The 19,288-nt window shown below is 40.0% G+C and overlaps 1 protein-coding gene across 5 annotated transcripts in view; it reads right to left on the minus strand.

The window, feature by feature from the left end:
• LOC124303782 (uncharacterized) overlaps positions 1-19,288 on the minus strand; it is a 40,096-nt gene that overhangs the window by 4,820 nt on the left and 15,988 nt on the right. For 4 of the 5 annotated variants that reach the window (XM_046761431.1, XM_046761429.1, XM_046761428.1 and 1 more), the window contains 5 exons: positions 8,066-8,138; positions 2,210-2,454; positions 1,905-2,098; positions 1,480-1,602; positions 656-870 (listed from right to left, as the gene is read on the minus strand). In XM_046761431.1, the coding sequence (XP_046617387.1) occupies positions 656-870; positions 1,480-1,602; positions 1,905-2,098; positions 2,210-2,454; positions 8,066-8,107 (819 nt within the window). In that variant the 5' untranslated portion in view covers positions 8,108-8,138. Of the gene's footprint in view, positions 1-655; positions 871-1,479; positions 1,603-1,904; positions 2,099-2,209; positions 2,455-8,065; positions 8,139-9,476; positions 9,662-19,288 lie in introns of those variants that run through there. The other variant, XM_046761430.1, reaches the window with a different exon arrangement.

Here is a 19,288-nt window from a genome sequence, read left to right on the forward strand (position 1 = left end):
TCCGTATACGCTGGGTATAAACGTGTAGTGTAGAATCACTGTTCGTACCCTCGAGCGCAACAGGTTTTCGGGTGCGTAGGCTAAATCGGGGATATAATAATTCGAAAAATTCTTAACACTCGGCTTCAGCCTCGAGCCCCGCGCATGAGCAACACATAGTTTATAGTCCTTATGCTACGACGATCTTCGTCGGATCCAGTTATTACCACCTATACCCAAACCTATATGTACTATATGAAAAGCGGGCCACGGCTTTGCGTAACTTAGGTGAAAATTTACGAGCCCGAATTGATCCGAATTAACAAACATCAATGAATATATCCTATTACGAGATATATTTAATGGAGTGGACGATACCGAGGATCGAGGAAGAAGAAACTTCATCTATCTAGTTTTATTCTAACACTGTGAAGACTCAGGCTAAAAAGAAAATGATAATAATAATTATTGCTCTGAGACCTGTCGATGAAAAATCATGGAAATACTTGCAATAATAGCATTCGTACAATGTCGTAAACTCGATAGCGTGAAGGTCTTTCAAGAATCGATGTTTCAACAACGAGTCAAATGGTCGGAATTTTGTCGGAAGGTGAAATTTTTTCATCAAGTAAAACACCGTTAGTTCGAATGATGGTTTGAATGATCGTTCGAATACCTTGCATTTGATGTGGACGCTCAGAGCGTCGGGGAATTTGAATGCGTGGAAGAAGGCGTAGGTAATGACCGTGGCTCGATCATCGGATCCTCGCGCCTTCAAGAATCGACTGATCATTTTCGGCCTTAGTACGCAGCCAAATTCGTCGCTAAGTTGAATCTTGTGACCTCGTCCATTGGACGCGACGCAGGACTTGACTCTCATGTCGAATTCACCTTCAATAAAAACACAATTAACTCGGTTTACAACGTCAACATGCAACGTGTAAGACAATCTCTATAGACCAAGGAATATGGAGCAGATATGGAGCAAGGAGCAGATAATGAGTGATTCTGTAGAAAAATTACTGTCAGGACATCGAATTTACCTATCAGTCACTATTATCTGGTGAAGCCTGCGCTAAACTTGAAAAAATTGCGACGTTATGCATTTTTGAAAAAACGCTGACCTTTCCGGTTTTTCTCCGTTGATAATAATCCGATCGAGTCGTTCGGCAACTAATTTTCTTCGTCTTTTGATCCTCTACGATTCGTTTATTCGGAGCATCAAGATTGCTTCAGTAGTATTGATTTTACAAACGAAAAACGAAGAAAACCAGTATTTCTTGATTTAAATGTTTAAAAAAGGTTAAGAAATTATAGTTGCGAGTAGGAAACATAACGGAATATAACTACGGACTGTCTTTTGTGCTATGGTACAGTATAGTCGGTATATCCTGGTAGTATTATTTTTGACAAGCAAAAATCTCTGTTGATTCTACTATTACAGTAAAGTCGAAGAGTGTAGAATTATTTTTCATTTTCACGACTCGTCTCTTTTCCTACCTCGGTAATCGTTGATAGCGATGACGAGGGTCAGGGTTGAGCCCAGAGGAACAATCCCGGATACCGGCGGCGCCCACGGCCCTTTACCATGCTGAATTTCCATCCAGCAATCGACGTTATCCCCTGAAATAATAAAATCATACGGCTAGAAATTTTCTGAGGTACCGTATGATCCTCTGATGATGGTACAAAGATCGAGAGATTGCTATAATTTCGGTTATTATATACATCGGAATCCTCGTTGATTGCGGGAAGTTAAACACCTACCGGAAATGTATGTAATTTCCTCTCAAAATTGAATCGAAGCTTGATTGATTCACAGACTCACGATATAGTTATCCAGGGATAAGGAACGTGCGAAGGAGAATTTTTTGTTTATTTATTTTTTTTTTTTGTGTTTTATATAAGGACGGTTGTGAACTCACCTCGAAAATCGAGCTGTATAACGTCGAGGTCAGCAATGACCATCGGTGGTTTTGAGGCAGTTTTTTCGTAATCATTGAACCATTCGCACCTGAGTCGTTTGGCCTCATCCCAGACCTCGAGAAGATCCTTGTCGTACTGTACGACGACCGTGTTCTCGTAAAACTGTCCATGCATATCCGGTTTGGTACCGCACCTTTAGTACGAGGAGAGGTTGAATAATCATTAATAGGGATAATTATCGCCAATGAAACGCAAGCGTACGTGCAAAATGGTGTTGTTATTGCCGTGTGTAAAATTTTCTCACCTCGCGTAGGCTATGCGGAATGAAAAGAAGGTCTGTCCTGTTGACGGCGGCACGTAAACGCAGCGAGGATCGGCGTGTTGACCCTTCGAGGATACAATCCCCTCGAAGGGATGCGAGAAGGATAAATGCACGTCCATGTGATCTTTCCCGCACATTACTTCGAGAGATTCAATTGCTGGCATGCCGTCCGGCCGCTCCAGGGGCCAGACGTCGCTGCTAGACTCACCGTTCTGCACGCCAATCACCTGCGATTTTCAATATGGAATAAATAATGAGATAATATCCAGGCATGCGAAACGGTGCGTTAGGGGAAGAGAACAATTAGGAGTCGGTTATGCAGTCGCAGGGATGTTTCTTCTAGCGATTAATCGATTAATCGGCAACTTCGATTAATCGCTTTTCCGATTGATCGATTAATCGGTTTTTTGCAAATTTAACTAATCGATCAATCGAAATCGACGAGTAACTGATTAATCGGAATAGCTCAATTGATCGATTAATCGAAAAAACAATTAATCCAAGTTGTCGATTAATCGATCAATCGCACAGCACTAGTTACTCCTCTCGAGAAATGTAATACAGTGCAATTCACCATTTCTCTGCATTTCTGCTTTCGAACGTAAATTCCACCGTTTCTTCGTTACTTAAAACTTTACCGGTTACTCGTTTATGCAGGATTGTGAAAATTCTACGAACTGGTTAAAATAACCATTGTATAATAAATTATAACCGAACAACTCTTTATCTGAATACCGGCTACGGCGTAAAATCATACAGCGGTACTTGAGAGAATATATATATATATATATATATATAACCACTGCACGATAATACCGAAGATCGACGCGAATGCTGGCGAAGCACGTGGTTATGAATAATTCCACCACCGCGATGTAACGGAATGTAAAGATTATTATAAAATTCCTGAACATCTGGCTATCGCACTCAGGAATCAGTGGAAAGATGTGTTCCTGCGATGATCGGTATCATCGTGCCATTAGAGAGCGGAGAATACAGGCTGCTGGCATTATCAGGCTCGAAGCGTTGGGCACTTATATAATTGAGACGGTAGTGTACGGTGAGTTTTACCCGGGGAAGCCCCGTTAGACACGAGTTTCCGAAAAATTGCACGTATGAAACAATGGCCAGGGAGCGAGTTGTTCTTCGTGGTATAGGAATTTTCTCACGTCGCATTCATTCCGAGTGTTAAACCGGCGCGATAATACGAACGTTGATGTTTCTTATGCCGATTCCACACTGTCAAATACGATGGATTTATTCCACGGCGCGTATTTTTGTACAACAAGAGAGTCGCAAGATTCGGGTCAAACAGCAAACGATTTCGGACAAACTTCTGGCGGCGAGTATCGGGGGACACTGCAAATTCATGATTCACGCGATGCACCTAATGCGTCTGACATCCTTAAAATCTAACAGACGACAGTAACTAAGAATCCTTATACTACTAATTTCAATTCCGAGATGACGTAATAATTATCTGGAATCCATGCCAGATGAAACGCGAAAAGTGATCGTAGTGGAATAATGGCGATAAATGACTATGCAGATTGTACAATTTAATTTTCACAACAGCAGTTCGTTTATCCAGGATCATTACGTATACTCCATAGCTGGTCATTAATTTTCTAATTCGGAAATAATACAGAAGGCAAACAATGCAGAGAAGAAGAGAAGAATAAAAGGAGGTGGAAGAAGAAGAAGAAGAAGAAGAAGAAGAAGAAGAAACACCTGGCTTCTGTTTTACGCAGTGATTTTAAACCTTGAGTTATAATTAATATGCCATTTCGCTTATTGCACTTCGCATACCTATACCTATGTTTTTACTTGCAACGGGTATAAATTATAATGGTACATATGTATACCTATGTACCATATACGTATATACATGGACTGCAGCCCACCGCAGAAGTTCGCAGGGCCGATTAATACGGGTCCACTTTGCGCTCTGAGGTATGCACGTAATATACCTCTGCATACACACACACACACATGTGATACTGCAATATAAATTCCGTGTACTCAGTTTTTGTTAACTCGGCTTTGTTTGTGTTTTTTTTTTTAATTTTTTTTCTTTCTCTTCTTTCATTTTTTACCCGTGCTTCCGCCGGGAAGATTAAGAAGGTAGATATTCGTGCCACTTTGTGGGTAAAAAGAATTCACATGCAGCGCTGAGAGATGCACATGCAGCGTTGCAATGCCGCAATTTTACACACGCACCGCCAGACACAGGCAGCCTCAAAGACTTAAGTAGGCATATAAGGTACCTTACGCGAATCGCAACTACGGATCGAGGCGAAGTTACGAACACATGCGATGACGATTAACTATATGAGTGATGGGAAAGCTACTGATTCAGGCAGGTTGTCATAATATTACATCTGATTAGGGTAATCTTTTCATTACCCGATACTCCGCGGGAAATCACTTCGAACTTTTTGTACGACGCTTATGTCGCGGTTCACCTTCACATGCTACATTACAAGAGTATAAGTTGCAGAATATTATATCTGTGCGGGAATTAATTATAAAGTTGCATAGTTTCGTTGTTGCAACGAGTATAAATCAAGAATTGCTGACCACTTTTCACGATAATCACAAGTTCGAGTATGTGAGATATGCGTAACCCTGCTGAAAATATTCATGTGTCAAATCATAAAATAGCTTCAAGAATTTCAGCGTCTAATTTATTAATGAAGTATATGACTTATGGTATGTACACTTGGGTACAATGAATCTGAGACGGCTTATTTTTTACACGAGACAGATATGTTGGCAACGTGGAGAAACCTACAGCGCCACAGTCGGCCGAGCGCGAAACTAACTCAATCTCAATAAACGTAATATAACCCATGACCGTCGAATCTAACCTTAGAATACGTGTCAATCCAACAACGGTCATGGGTTATATTACGTTTATTGAGATTGAGTTAGTTTCGCGCTCGGCCGACTGTGGCGCTGTAGGTTTTTATGCGTTGCCAACATAACTGTCTAGTGTAAAAAATAAGCCGCCTCAGATTCATTGTCCCCAAGTGTACACGGTATATCTGATCATTCGTGCTCTTGTTATTTATTATGCGATTTCTTATATAATTTATCGAATTAACGATATAAAACATGCAATAAATTGCATGCTAAATTCTGTAAAAAAATTTTATGATTTAATACACGTATAGGAGATTGAAATTTTTATTTGTTTAACATTTGTTTATTAAACTGCTTTATTACACGAATCATGTTCTCTTATACTTTATACTTTTATGAGAGAGATCTTCATTTTTGGTTCCCCCTCCCCCACCCATTTATTTATTTTTTTTTTTTTTCAACTAAGCATCGACGGCATAGAAACTAACTTATTCTCTAGGGCGATAAAAAAAAAAAACTAGCGGTGTCAGTGATGCCAACGATAAGTCGTGAGGATCTTCGGTAGGTTAGCGAGTAAATCGTCTCCAACGTAAGGTAAAATTTCTCGCAAGTTTTGCCCAGCATTTTATAAAGGCGTTCGTCGCGAACCCGTCTGTGCAGATTGAACTTCGTTTGGGGGGGGGGGGGGGGGGGCAAAAATATCAGGTATGTAGGTACAGAGGCACTAAGTGTCCGCACAGGAGCCGTTGGCGCTGATTATCCCGGTGTATTAAAGCATCCGTTATACGCGTCTGACGCGAGGTAGTTTTCGAAATTCTTTCGCCATGGAATGCGCGTATGTCGCGAGGCCTCGAAATTACGCAGCGTGATTACCATAATTATATATCCCTTCGGGAAGGGTGAAAAAGAGAAGAGAAGGAGACGGAGTGAGTAATAAACAAAAAAGAAAAAAAAAAGAAAAAAAATACCTCGAGCCAAAAAGAACGCACGTGGAATGAAACGAACAAGAATAATAAGTGGGTGGGGGGACGGAAATGAAGGATTCAAATAAAAGATGGACAAAAAATAAATTTGCAATTCTTCTGTCCTTCTCTCCTTTTTTCACGCATGCACTTCGCATCTCTTTTGTCGCTACGACGGATTCAATCGAATGAATATTTTGTAATAATTAACGCCTGATTAGATAGTTTCGCGAAAATCAGAGAATTGAATTGGTTGTACATTGCAATGAAAATTGACAAATTATAAATTTTTTAAATCGTGAATAAAAAAAAACATTCGTATTATATATGAAATAGAAAAAATGATGGATTATATTTTGAGTATATGTATATGATGTTTGACGTGTAATTGAAATTGAATTACAGCTGCATATAAATTGAGCTAAAGAGTTCTAACGAATTCACTATACAACCGTACAGAATGATAATTTTACAACAAAATTGTGAAGCGATAAAATAATTTACATCAAATTCCATAGTCGTTTTTCGTGCCAAATTCTTTTTTTTGTTTTTTTTCAACTCACTGTATACTATACAAACAACGGAAACGGAATTTATTCACCTTAAAATATGTAGGATTCTGGGACTTTAGAATTGTAGGACAACGCATTCGATCCTATTGCAAATAATTCGATAAAAAGACCGACTGCGCGTAGGCCATGAATATTGTGCCTCACGTAACAACGCGAAGACTCGTGAAACGCGTATTTGTTGTTGGGTATAATCGCGCAAGAAACATTAATAATACAGCCAGAAGTAAACGCAGAGCGTGGTGTGCTATGCTCAATGCATAGCGAGCTTTGAGGAAAGCTCGTTTAAATAAAGCCGTTTCACGTCCGCGTAGGACGTGTAATTTGCAGTTACGTCTATTACGCGCGGTAAAAATGACGCTTTATTTTCAGCTCCTTTTTCAACAAACATATTATCCATGCACAAAGGGTCTCTTCGATCCCTGAGAGCTGAAAATGTTGCGGAACTTGCCGCATCTGTCTGTTTATCTGTTTACATGACATTATACGCATAGGTAGGTATATTACACGGTATCGGGTAACGATAAAAATAAGAAATGTGACTTATTTGTACACGGATGATCGAAGCGGGATTAAAGTTCCGAAAGCAACTAATTTCGAATTATTATTTGATGGCGAGACTTGAAGTAAAGAAATCAAACTTTGAAGAAACAACAAAGTTTCGAATGGTCGGAAAGTCGGTGATTCAAAGTTTCGAAATCCAAGATTCCGAAAATTCAAGTTGCGATAGAGTAAAATATGCACACAGAGCGTGGTTTACTCGACGAGCGGGTGTGAAAAATGAGGAAAACCGAAAATCAGAGTGACCGGAATTTCGAAGGTAAAATTATCGAAAATCCAAAACAAAGAAAGGTCAAACTGGTGAAAATTCACGAAACTAAAAATCTTCGATTGTTAAGCATTTCGATGTTTCAGATTTTTAAACTTTCTCATTTTCGCACTTTCGGAATTTTTCAAATTCGGAATTTCAATCCCATCCCGGATTATCATCATTATTGTTATTAATGTACGTACCCTTACTCGCGGTAAAAATTCCCATCAATGTGCTCGAACTGACCGTCGTTATAGGATATACAAGATCATTATTTCAAATTTATTTTCAATGCCACCTCTGATCGCATAATAATTTATATCAATTTATTCAAACGTGTAGGTAATATCTAATGTTTTCATCTAAAATGTATCTTCTGTAACAATCGATTACGTTTTCCGACTATTTTTAAAACCATTTCTAATGAAAACGTATTATAACATTGTACAACAGACGTACGAATGTTATAAAAAATTCGTCAAAACTTTATTGCCGGGTGGATTTGAATTTCGCAAGTTTCGATACGTTCGCGTTTTTTCCTCTAACAATCGCATTGAAAGATCGTAATTAAAAAATCTGGTTTACTCGTAAGGCAAAAATTTGCTATCAGTTTTACAAGGTAATGACTCACTGTATAGATCAGCAAGCTTAGCAACTTTAACAGCCCTGGCATCCTGGAGATCCCAGCCCCACGACAAGTTTTCCTGCAATCAAAAAAATAAAATAACGATCACAACTCAGATCAGGATTGTAAAATTCAAGATTCATTGGCTCGATATACACACGACGTCGAAGCGTCGATAATATGCAGTACGTAATTCAACTACGGAGATACGTAATATTATCGATATAGATACAGGGATTTTATCACTGTTATACAACCGGTATGTTATAGGCATAAATATCCAGTTTACAACGCGTATATATATCTAATATTACAAGCTTATGCAGGGATAGGTGTGATACACACTTTCACTGCAGGTATCAACTGATAATCTCCTCCTCTCCTTCTCCAGTGCAAAAATTTAGCCAACGTTATACGTCTGATTGTCAAAAAAATAATTCTATCCAGAGATTTGTGGCTGCCTCCTTTTCATTTTCCGCGGATTGACTATCCGTTAGGAATTACATATATACCGTTCTCTTTTACCTAATTTTCTTGTTTTGTATATAAAATAAATATCATAGACGCTAGTTTGATGTGTAAATAATTTAGGAATACGTAATGAGCGTGCGTATATATATATATATATATATATATATATATATCATATATTATAGGTTTAACGTTGTATCTGTATAGTGCGGTAAAAATCTTCTGTCACATATGACTTTGAAAAAAAACAAAAACCGTGATTGTCGAAAGGAAAGAAGAAGAAGAAGAAGAAGAAGAAGAAGAGGAAGAAACAAAAAATAAAAAACAATTCAACGTCTAAGCTATCTCGCATAAAGATGTATATGCACGTGTGTATATGTGGTTAATTAACACCCGTCCTTAGATATAATCACGTTAACCGTCGACGGAAATATTACCGAAAGGCGGTGTGTTTCTCTTAATTATGTATAGCACGCATGTCTCTTGACGTTATTATGTACCCGCATAATATACATTATATATATATATATACACACGTAACCCATACACCTATGATTTGACGCTATGATCATTCTCGCCAACGTTGAAATACCCACGATATTATAAACCGTGCGATAAATATACACACAATATTTTATCAATTCGAGATCGTCGAATTACGTTCGTTTAAAAAAGATATTATAGAAGATAAATAATAAGATTCTTCAAAATGTTGGGTACGTTTAAAAAGTTCTGACTCGTTTCTTTCGTTCATAGTTGTATTCAAAATCGTGTCACTTTATAATCTGAACACATATTGATACAGCTAATTAGACCTAATAACTTGAACACCGAGCCGAATGTTAAACAGATCGTTCGACTTAGTCAAAGAGCCGTTGAAATTAATCGAATAACCTGCATTGGATAAAATATTGAGTAATAAAAAGACAATAAATAGCACTCGTACCGTTTTTCACTTTACGATGACAATTCGCGGGCAATTGTTTATAGCTGTACAGGGTTAAGGGTAACGATTCGCGAATAAACCGCGCTACGATCACTGTGGTAAAAATAATGTTTCCTTGACGCGTGGAAGAATTATGAAGAAAATCAGAGGCCAGCAGGAAGAAGGTCTTCTTTTAATTTTTCATCGCAAAAAAGCAATAAAAAAAAATTAAAACCAAATAAAAAAAAAAAAAAAACAACGACAATCAAACAAAAACAAACGAGGAGCGACAAACTAATCACTGTGTAATCTGCGCGTGCGTGAGTGCGTGCGATAAATTTTCGAAAGCACAGCTTATGGTGTTTATGCGAGCGTGAAGAATCGCGAATTTTTATACTTATATAATGGTCGGTGGTAGGTACCGCACAGGCGTTTTGTTAAGGAGAACTTTTGCGACTGGTGTCGGATGGATAGACTAGGATAGGTTATAATCGCGAACTCGGCCGTGTGGATCGTGAAAAGATTTCTTCGCTCGTTCAGAATCAACTCGTTAGTCGGCCAGTATATTTCAGACGATTCCAGACACGTTCCTCCTGCACACGCGCTTCTCTGCGTTATCCGTTATCCGTTAGTAGGCTTTTAGCTCGGCAACGCGGTCGCGGAAACTATTTTCTACATACATACGTACGGCATTACACCATCTGTCCATGTATGCGTACATGAAGGCAGTTATCGATGTATGCACGAGTAAATACACTCGCAGTTGCAGCACGACTGCCCCGGATGACGGAAAAACGTAACCATCGTGCTCCTAGGGTAAAACTTAATGCAGTATGTAGAAATAATCGGAATCAGTCGGGGGTCTACGAACAACAAGGATCGTGACAGCTAGATAGATAGATAGATAGATAGAGAGACAGGTAGACCGATAAATAGATAGATATATAGATAGATAGATAGATGGATAGATAGATAGATAGATGGATAGATACATAGATAGATAGATAGATAGACAGATAGACAGACAGATGGATAGATAGATTTATGGGTAGATAGATAGACATATGGATAGATAGATGGATGGATAGATAGATAGATAGATAGATAGATAGACAGATGGATAGATAGATGGATAGATAGATAGATAGACAGATGGATAGATAGATAGATGGGTAGATAGATAGACAGATGGATAGATAAATAGATAGACACATATATGGATAGACAGATAGATAGATAAATAGATAGACAGATAGGTAGATAGATAGATAGACAGATGCTTAGAAGACAGATACATTTAAAGAGAACAGAATGTATTTACATGCAGAAAATAAAGCGAAATATTGGTAGGATGGACCAGTATTTAGTTGCGAACGATCAACGTCGGTGATAAGAAAAAGAAATTAGCTCACTGACGAGGGTGTAAAAAGAGAGACATTAGATAGTAGAAATCGCGGTAAAGCTCAAGATTTAGGAAAAAAAAAAAAAAATTACGAGGGTTCAAATCAGAGATCAAAGTTTCGTAAATGTTTCTAAGAATCTAAATGGCTATGAAATTAATGTTCGGAAACAAGTTTCGATGAGAATTTATAACTGCACACACCATTAAACAGGTGTATAATGTATATTACAGTTTCTAAGATAATCTATGGAGGATTGTCAATGGCATTTTTTAAATGTTTCCAGTGTCACTGATAGCTTTTTACCGGTATTTTAAGGTGTTAGGAAAAAAAAAAGAACCTTAAAAACAATTCCGCGATTTTCAAGATTCCCTGACAAATTGCTCCAGCAACGTTTCGACAAGAATCGCTATTGTCAAAATTTCACCCGATTGCAGACTTAACCCTTTGTGTCACAGTGATGAGTATTCTTACCAACTATTTTACATGCATTTGTTTATATATTTAGAGAACTTTTCAACATATTTCGTTGAAGTTTTTTTCTTTTTTTTGCTATTTTTGATAGTATACTAACAAGTTTTTGACACTCGAAAGTAATTATTGCGGTACAATGTAAATTATTATTGTTGAAAAGAGATTGATTGAAAAAAATCGTCGAAATTGAAGGAATAATTCATTTCCGGGCAAGTTACATTTTTGCAAAAATTGTAAGTTTTTGAGATCGTTGATTACGAATCTGAAATCGGATTTAAAAAATTCAAGATGATGGATCCAATATGGCCGACGAAAATTTCAAATTCGATCGAATCTGGAGAAAAATCTCTGTCCACGAGTTTTTCGGATCAGATTTTGAAAATTCAGTATTGCAAATTCAATCAGCAACCCGGAAAATCCCTGCGTAAAGTTTTGCTTTTTACCGTATTCGATAAAGTTTGAAATTTTCGTTCGGGATATCGGACCCACCGTTTCGAATTTTCAAGATCTGATTTTATATTCGTAATCAGCGACCCCGAAAGCCACGGAGTATAATCTTGTTACAAAAGTCGACTCGGCACAATAACGTCAGACTGAAAGGGTCAAGCGCGAGTGTGGAGGATAAACGGAACAGAGCCAAGTTGTACTGCAGTGCACGATCTGCATCGATATCGCGTTGCGAATTCGAAAGAAAGGAATGAGTTACACGTTGCTGCATGGGTTGTGGGTTCGCATGCACGAGTCGAAGTCATCAGGTTCGGGTCGGCGGGATGGGTTTGCTCAATGGGGAGTCTCGCACGACGAAGAGGATCACCGAGCCGATCCGGAACCTTTAGGCGATTCCGCTCACGTTGCAGTCGGTTCAAAGCGCCGTGCTTTTACATTTCAAAGTCCCGGAATGTCAGGCCTCGTTCGCGTTTGTCCGTTACAAGTTATACAAGACGCATTGCGCAAAGCGGCGGGAACGCGTAGGATTAACCGATTTTCTTCCTCGTATTCGTTCTCCGGTACTCCCCGCGCCCTGAAACGCCCTTCTATTTTATGAACGGAATTAACATAAAACACTAATTCACCGCCCGGGTCGTATAACACTCCAAGACGCGATGCGCTGTATCGTTAAGACCTTAGGCTCAGGAAAGTTCGACTATTTCCCTCTTCTCTACGGGACCGTGTGAACTGAGCCCAAATTTATCGCTATCAACAAGCCTCGACACTCGTATTAGACATTCCTGGAATATACGGGAGACCCCGATGATCTCCGGTATTTCTGTCTGCTGCGCTTCAGCGACATCCAAGCACTTGGAACACGTCCAGTAAAGCTCGATATTACCGGTTAAATCGCTTCGATTAGGTGGATCAGTGGAGTCGCAATATTCTATGGTGGTCATTTCTTGAACCCGTGGAACCCTCTTAGACTAAAAAAATAACCGTCACTTTACCATTGCAGAAATTGATGGTGGTTATGACGAAAAAAGATGTCGCGTTATCAATGTTTCTTTTGAAATCTGGAATCTCGCCGAAATATGGTGATTTTTTAGTACCTGTTTAATCGTCGTCGATACCCGAAGAACAATTAACTGAAAACAGGATCGCACGTGGTGCTTCAATTTGAAATGAAGTCCGACGAAGAGTCGTAAGTCCTTTGAATATTTATAAGAACAATTTCACAGGTCTGCGCGTTATAAATTTTTTAAATTTTCCTTTAAAATAATAACGCATTTTTTTTTTAGGTATTTGGATACGTTGAATAGAAATATAGGGCTAGTTTGTTTTATCGATATTTATTTTTATGCGAGATATGCATATTTCTAGATTTTTTAACAATTTTTATGAAAAAATAAAATATAATGAACAGCATTGGATTTAAACAAGACTTCTATTTTCTTCAAAACTTCTGTTCAATCTTTTTCTCTTGTACTTACGTAGCTCTAAATATGCCTAAAACCACCGTAAACAACAACTAGTGAGGGTAGATGAATATTTGAAACTCAACACCGCCATCAATACATATAATTAACACAGAAACTGGATAAGTGAGCTCTAGCAGTGTTGGGAAAATGGAAAAAAAATGTCTCAGGAAATTTACGCGATAGAATTTTTTCGATATTTTTTTCATAGATTCGTTCCTAACGCCTACCGAAATTACTGCTCAGTTTCGTCTGGGAAAAACCATGTCAGGCCTGTGTTATGGGAAACTGCGAATGTTTGTCTATAAAATAGTCAAACCCTGAGGACCGGGTGAAAAACTCACCCGCGCACACAGTGTCGGCATAGTGTAACTGACGTATACATATATACGAAAGTTGAAAATTGGCATGCCGAACGAAGTCCTTTAAGCGAGTAATTTCCGATGTGTTCGGATATGTTGTGTAGGTTGAGGACCAAGTAGCGTTACGAATTGCATTGTACAGGCATATATAGCGGATAACCGGGAGTTGGGAGTGGAACAGATCTTACGACATTCCAATGACGAGGCGGTACCTCGATTCCCGGCGATGTCCAGGGGGTGGCGAAACCCGCGACCTACCAGATAGTCGGTGGAACCCGTACTCTTCAGAGAGAAAGAGAGAGAGAGAGGTCTGGCAACTCCTGTCGAACCTCGTCTCGGACCGGGTCGAACTGCAGAGCGCAAAAAGGTATTCACACAGATAGCCTGGACGTCGAGAAGAGATTATATATTGGCCGAGGGTAGCCACATCGCGAGGGGATCGCGTGCAGATGACGCATCGAATACCGGTTCTCAATAACTGCAACGCATAGCTTCCCGGGAAATAAAGAAACTAGGCAACTGGGTATAACAAGCGACACAGGGCCCATTTAGGGTATTCAAATTTTACTCGGTACACTTTAACACGGCCACTGATACCTGTTGCATGTTACCTGTTACACCGGACTGGTATTGCGACTATGAGAACTTGTTAACCTAGCTTCCGATCCTCTCGAGACGTGGTGGAAATTAAAAAAAAAAGAACAAACTTGCAATCGTACGATGGGTAATAACGAGAAGAATAGGTTAGAATTTTTCCAAGTCCCCATATCGACCTACTGCGCATTCTATCTGCGCGGATTTCAAATTTCTAACCGTTAATCGCGCATGCGCGGTGAGTCGGTTTTGGGAGTCGGAAAAATTCTGGTGGCCTCGAACCCGCCTAGCCTATATCTATCTATTCATGGATCTGCCCCGTAATGGCGACGGCGATTATACAAGTGAGGATATCGGAAGCGGGCATAATACGATCAGTGACTCGGAGACGAACGTCGTTGGACCATCCCATGCCTCGTAATATGTAGATTTGATAGCAGATGCGTCATTCTCAGGAATAGAATTATTCACGAGGGATAATCCCGAGTTAATTCCAGATTCATTGGTAAGATGAGGATACGAGGTTGTCGTATGTGCCTCGATACCTACAGCGACGTATAGGTTATACTGCGAAGCCGGGTCGGGTAAAAATTTATTATGCATCGCATAGCAGTTGTGTTGTGTAGCTCTCCGATAAACGGTTCTTTGTCATTTTTCACCGTCTCTCGACGCGAGCGAAGTAATAATGCCAAGTATGTGCTGCAGGTGACGCAACGTCGTTGTACGCGACCACCTTCGACGGCGGGATTGGTAGCTTTGCAAAATCATTCGATTGTCGTTACCTTTTATCTCTTATTTCACCACCTCGACTCTTGTCTCTCTATTTTTTTGTCCTCGCACACAAAACCGTTACCCAACAAAAGCGGCGTACAGGTACAGCTGCACATACTGTTCACCATCATCATCATCATCATCGTCGGCCAGGGGTACAACACAGCTGTAGCTGTAACGATTAGACCGGCAGCGGTATTCTTTTTTCCCACGTGCGTACCCGTACAAGAGACGCTGGTATAATAATATTCTTACGAGCAAATATCGACGGGGGATTATGCCTCGAGTCCACTGTCCATGGAGAACACACGCAAGTTGACCGATTGTTTCCGTTCGATGGTCTCCGGTCGTCGGAAGACGTCTAAGAGGTATAGGAAGGGCGCTGAAGAACCGGCGGAGCTGTGTGATAGGAGACGGGAAGGTGGAGAGACTCGAAGGACTGGAAGACTAGAGCCACTTTACACTTTACAGTTAAGAATGGGGAAGGGGACACGAGGGACCGCCTCGACCTCTTCGTCGGCTTTCGGATAATGCGCTTCACCCATTAGCTCGAGAGCCAGACGCACCTCTGCACCGGGATGATCAAATATTTACGGCACTCGGCTGCGCTCCGTTACGTCACGGCTAGCGTTCCGGAGCTTCCCTGCGTCGTTGATGCACCGCAAGCACCCTTTTACTCCGCGTTGTGGGTACCAAGGTGACGGCGATCCAGCTTTACTTGTTCTTCTCCGGCGCAACGGATTACCGTAATGTCCAACAACCCACGTTTCCACGTCCCTTCGTCAACGCGAACGCCGACGACCGGCTGACACGATTAACGGCATTTCTACTGTTATCACTTAGAGATCAGTTTTATCATTAACGTGTGAAACCGGGCTCGATCCATCCTTCGTCGTCCCACGCTTGTTACCCCCGTCATCTCACCTATTTTCTCATGCCAATCGAATTCTTATACAAATTAACCGATTATCTTACTGGAAACCTTGACTACGGTTCAATGTACTTTTTCTATCGAAGTGAACGGATACCGTTCTCATAACTTCCGGTGCGGGAAGTTATTGCAATTGAAATATGACCAACTTCTCACCGTGAAAATGTTTCACTTTTAAGTTCCAGCCATCATCGGTACGTACTGATGATTAGGAAACTCTGATTGATCCTCTGAACGAGACTTCTGATGCGTTTCCTAAATTCTGTTCGTTGGTTTTCTCAAGTGTTTCATTCGATGGTACCGAATCATTTCATCACTGAAATTACCAAAAAAAGGCGATTACACGAAGCAACACATTTTCATCGTTTTTTTCAATCAAAATCCTACACGTGGAACGATCGGATCGTTGACCCTTCTCTCCAATCTTTCGACTGGTTGAAATTCCTATCCTTACTGCCAATTATTTATTTAGACTGATCAATTATTCACACGTGTCATCATTTATACGGATGCAAAGTTCTGAGATGACCCGAAGATCTCACCGACACGAGGATATTCAAATTGGATTTGAGCCGCGCCCTCGGTGATGATGTGCGTGAGAATTCCATATCCATGGTGCCGAGCGTTGTTGGAGAAGCAATTGAATGACTCCACCGTAACGATTCTTTTTTCATTTTTTTCATTAATAAGTACACTTTCTTCCCATTTAACGGTTAATTGATCCATACACTGCGTTACATCTGACGAGCCGTAGGTATACATGATTGAGTTTTTATTCGAATTGTTATTTTGGTCTAATCAATATGACGCTGTGCGAGAAGGAGAAAAAAAGGAAACGTCATAAATCAACTCGCTAACTGGTCCCCGTGCGTGGGAACGAATATCAGAATGAACGAAAACTGAGGAACTTTTTTACCTTTTGGACAAAGTAAGCGTCACGAATTTGTCGAGTGTGTAAATACGAGACTCGATGTCTGCCGAGATCGTGATCGTAAAAATCTCTTCGTCGCATTATTCATCTCGCGTGAATGTAACGCAGTTTTTCGCTGGGATAATAAAACAAGGATGGTAATTATTCACGTTATATACGAGGAAACTAAATGGGTAATATTGTAGTATGATGCGCAAGTTTTTGAGACCCGAACAATCTACGATGGAATTGAGGAGAGTTTTTCAAAAAAACCGTTTTTTCGAATTTTGTAATAATTCAAAATGAGATCTTTGCTGCAACGATATAAACGATTCGAATTGCCTGGTAAAGGTTTTACTGAACAGCGGACGGAAACTAGGGCTTCCTAATTGTAAACTGAACCGATCAAGTTTCATCAGACTTGAATCTTCATTCATGTTACCGATTTTCATTCATCGGTTTAAAGAACTCTGTTTTTCACAAAATACAGTTATAATCGTGCATGACGATGTTCATCGATCATAAAATAGTTACAATAGAATTACCAATCGATACCGTTTACTACCGATTTTAGATGTTACGTCGAAATAAATTCGTTCTTCATCAAGTAATTACGTGTACAATGATGAATAATAAAATTTACCGATCGTGCAATAACTTCGATAATATTACGGATTCTTCTCGCTGATGATTTGCGTTTCGCGGTTAAAATAATTGCGTTTTTTATAGAATAATAACAATTGTGAATGACAATATTCACCAAGCACTAGATAAGTATAATATACTCGTATTTACCGATAGATCCTTCGCGTTAACGATTCTCATTTCACGGTTGAAATAGTTGAATCGTTCAAAACATAATTCCAATCGTGAATGACATCATTTACAGATTCTGAATAAAAATATATAATATAATTACCAATCGATTCTAGTCATTAGCAGTTTTTACTTCGCGATTGAAATAGTAGCGTTTTTCGTCAAATAAGAATCTTTAATAATAATATATATCAATCATGACATTATGCGGAATACAATTACCGATCGATGGTTTCAAATTGCCGATTATCGTTTTTCCGTTGAAATTACAGTCGAATTTATCGTAACATAATTGTAACAGCGAACGAGACTTTTTACCGATCACGAAGCAACCACAACACAATTACAGATATGTCGTTAGAGTTGCCGATTTTCGTAACCGAATGAGAAAAAACGGCGTTTTTTACTAAGAATCTACAACATGACCGAATCTCCTCACCGCCGGTCAGTCACTCAGCCATCATAAAAACTAACCGATTTCAGATTTTGCCGTTAATTTTCCAAGTCCAGCTGTGTTACCGAAGACGATTGATCATCGGTGCCGGTACGAGAGTACCTACATCAGGACCAGGGTTGATAGCTCGTTAGTTTTGGTTCATTTAACGGTGGACTTTGGCGTAGCCAAGGTCGCTTTGCGGTACGTGCCGATTAATCGACGGTGTGCTCGGGTTCCCCCCGAACGGCGAACAGCGATCGAAGATATCCGGGGACTTCGCGATGGCGACCGCGACGATGATGGCCAGTCTAGCAGTCTGGCAGCGTTTCCGCGCCGGGTCCGGCTGACGATGGGAAAATAAATGATTTGATTGCTCGTGCCGGTTCTCTCTCGAGACGGTCACGTGACTCCCGGCCACTCGCGGGCTCGAATGCGCACGCACGCACTCCGGCGTTACACGCGTTTACCGTTACGTCTTACGCGACGCGACGCGACGCGACGCAACGCAACGCAAGCCAGCCATCACCGAACGGTCTTGCCTTTACAGTGGATTACTACTCGGGGCGTATTATAGGCATGCCTCTGCACCGGGCAGTGGGATGCAATGTAAGTTTACACTCCTTCACGGAAATAATTGTTGCGGCACGCTACCGCGATCGCGTTGGACGCGCAGCCTTTTCCTAATTGCTCCTATATTGCCCCCTCTCGTTCTTGTCGCGGGTAAAACGACGGACGTGCGAATCGCTAGATGCACGGAAATCGTTAAGTGTGGTAAGGATGATAAGAATAAAAAAAAAAAAAACAACAACCGTATAAATTGTAATTAGGATTTGGTACCTTGCATCCGTCTGTCTATCTCTAAATTAATATTATAATTATCCTGTACACCGGGGTTTTTCGAATTGGTCTTTGAAATTTGCAAGTACGTAACACAGGTCGACAAATAAATTTTTTTTTTTTTTTCAGTTTGTATCTCAACGAACGAATATCGATTTTATACATCAAATAATAACCAAAATCGTCGTATATTACTTGTAAGGTTTGCTTTCGTCTTTGTTACGTCGATAAACAAGTCCTGAAGTTTTTGGTTGATAGTATAAACAGCAAGTATTTTTTCTTCTATTAGTTACGTGGAAGAAATCAAAATTTCACATCTAGAACCCAGAGTCAAAATTCGTGTTTGTAGCTTATAAAAACGTCTACTAACGATCAAGCACTAGTCGAATGTAGTA

This window comes from Neodiprion virginianus, chromosome 4 (assembly GCF_021901495.1).
Source record: "Neodiprion virginianus isolate iyNeoVirg1 chromosome 4, iyNeoVirg1.1, whole genome shotgun sequence".
Lineage (NCBI taxonomy): Eukaryota > Metazoa > Arthropoda > Insecta > Hymenoptera > Diprionidae > Neodiprion > Neodiprion virginianus.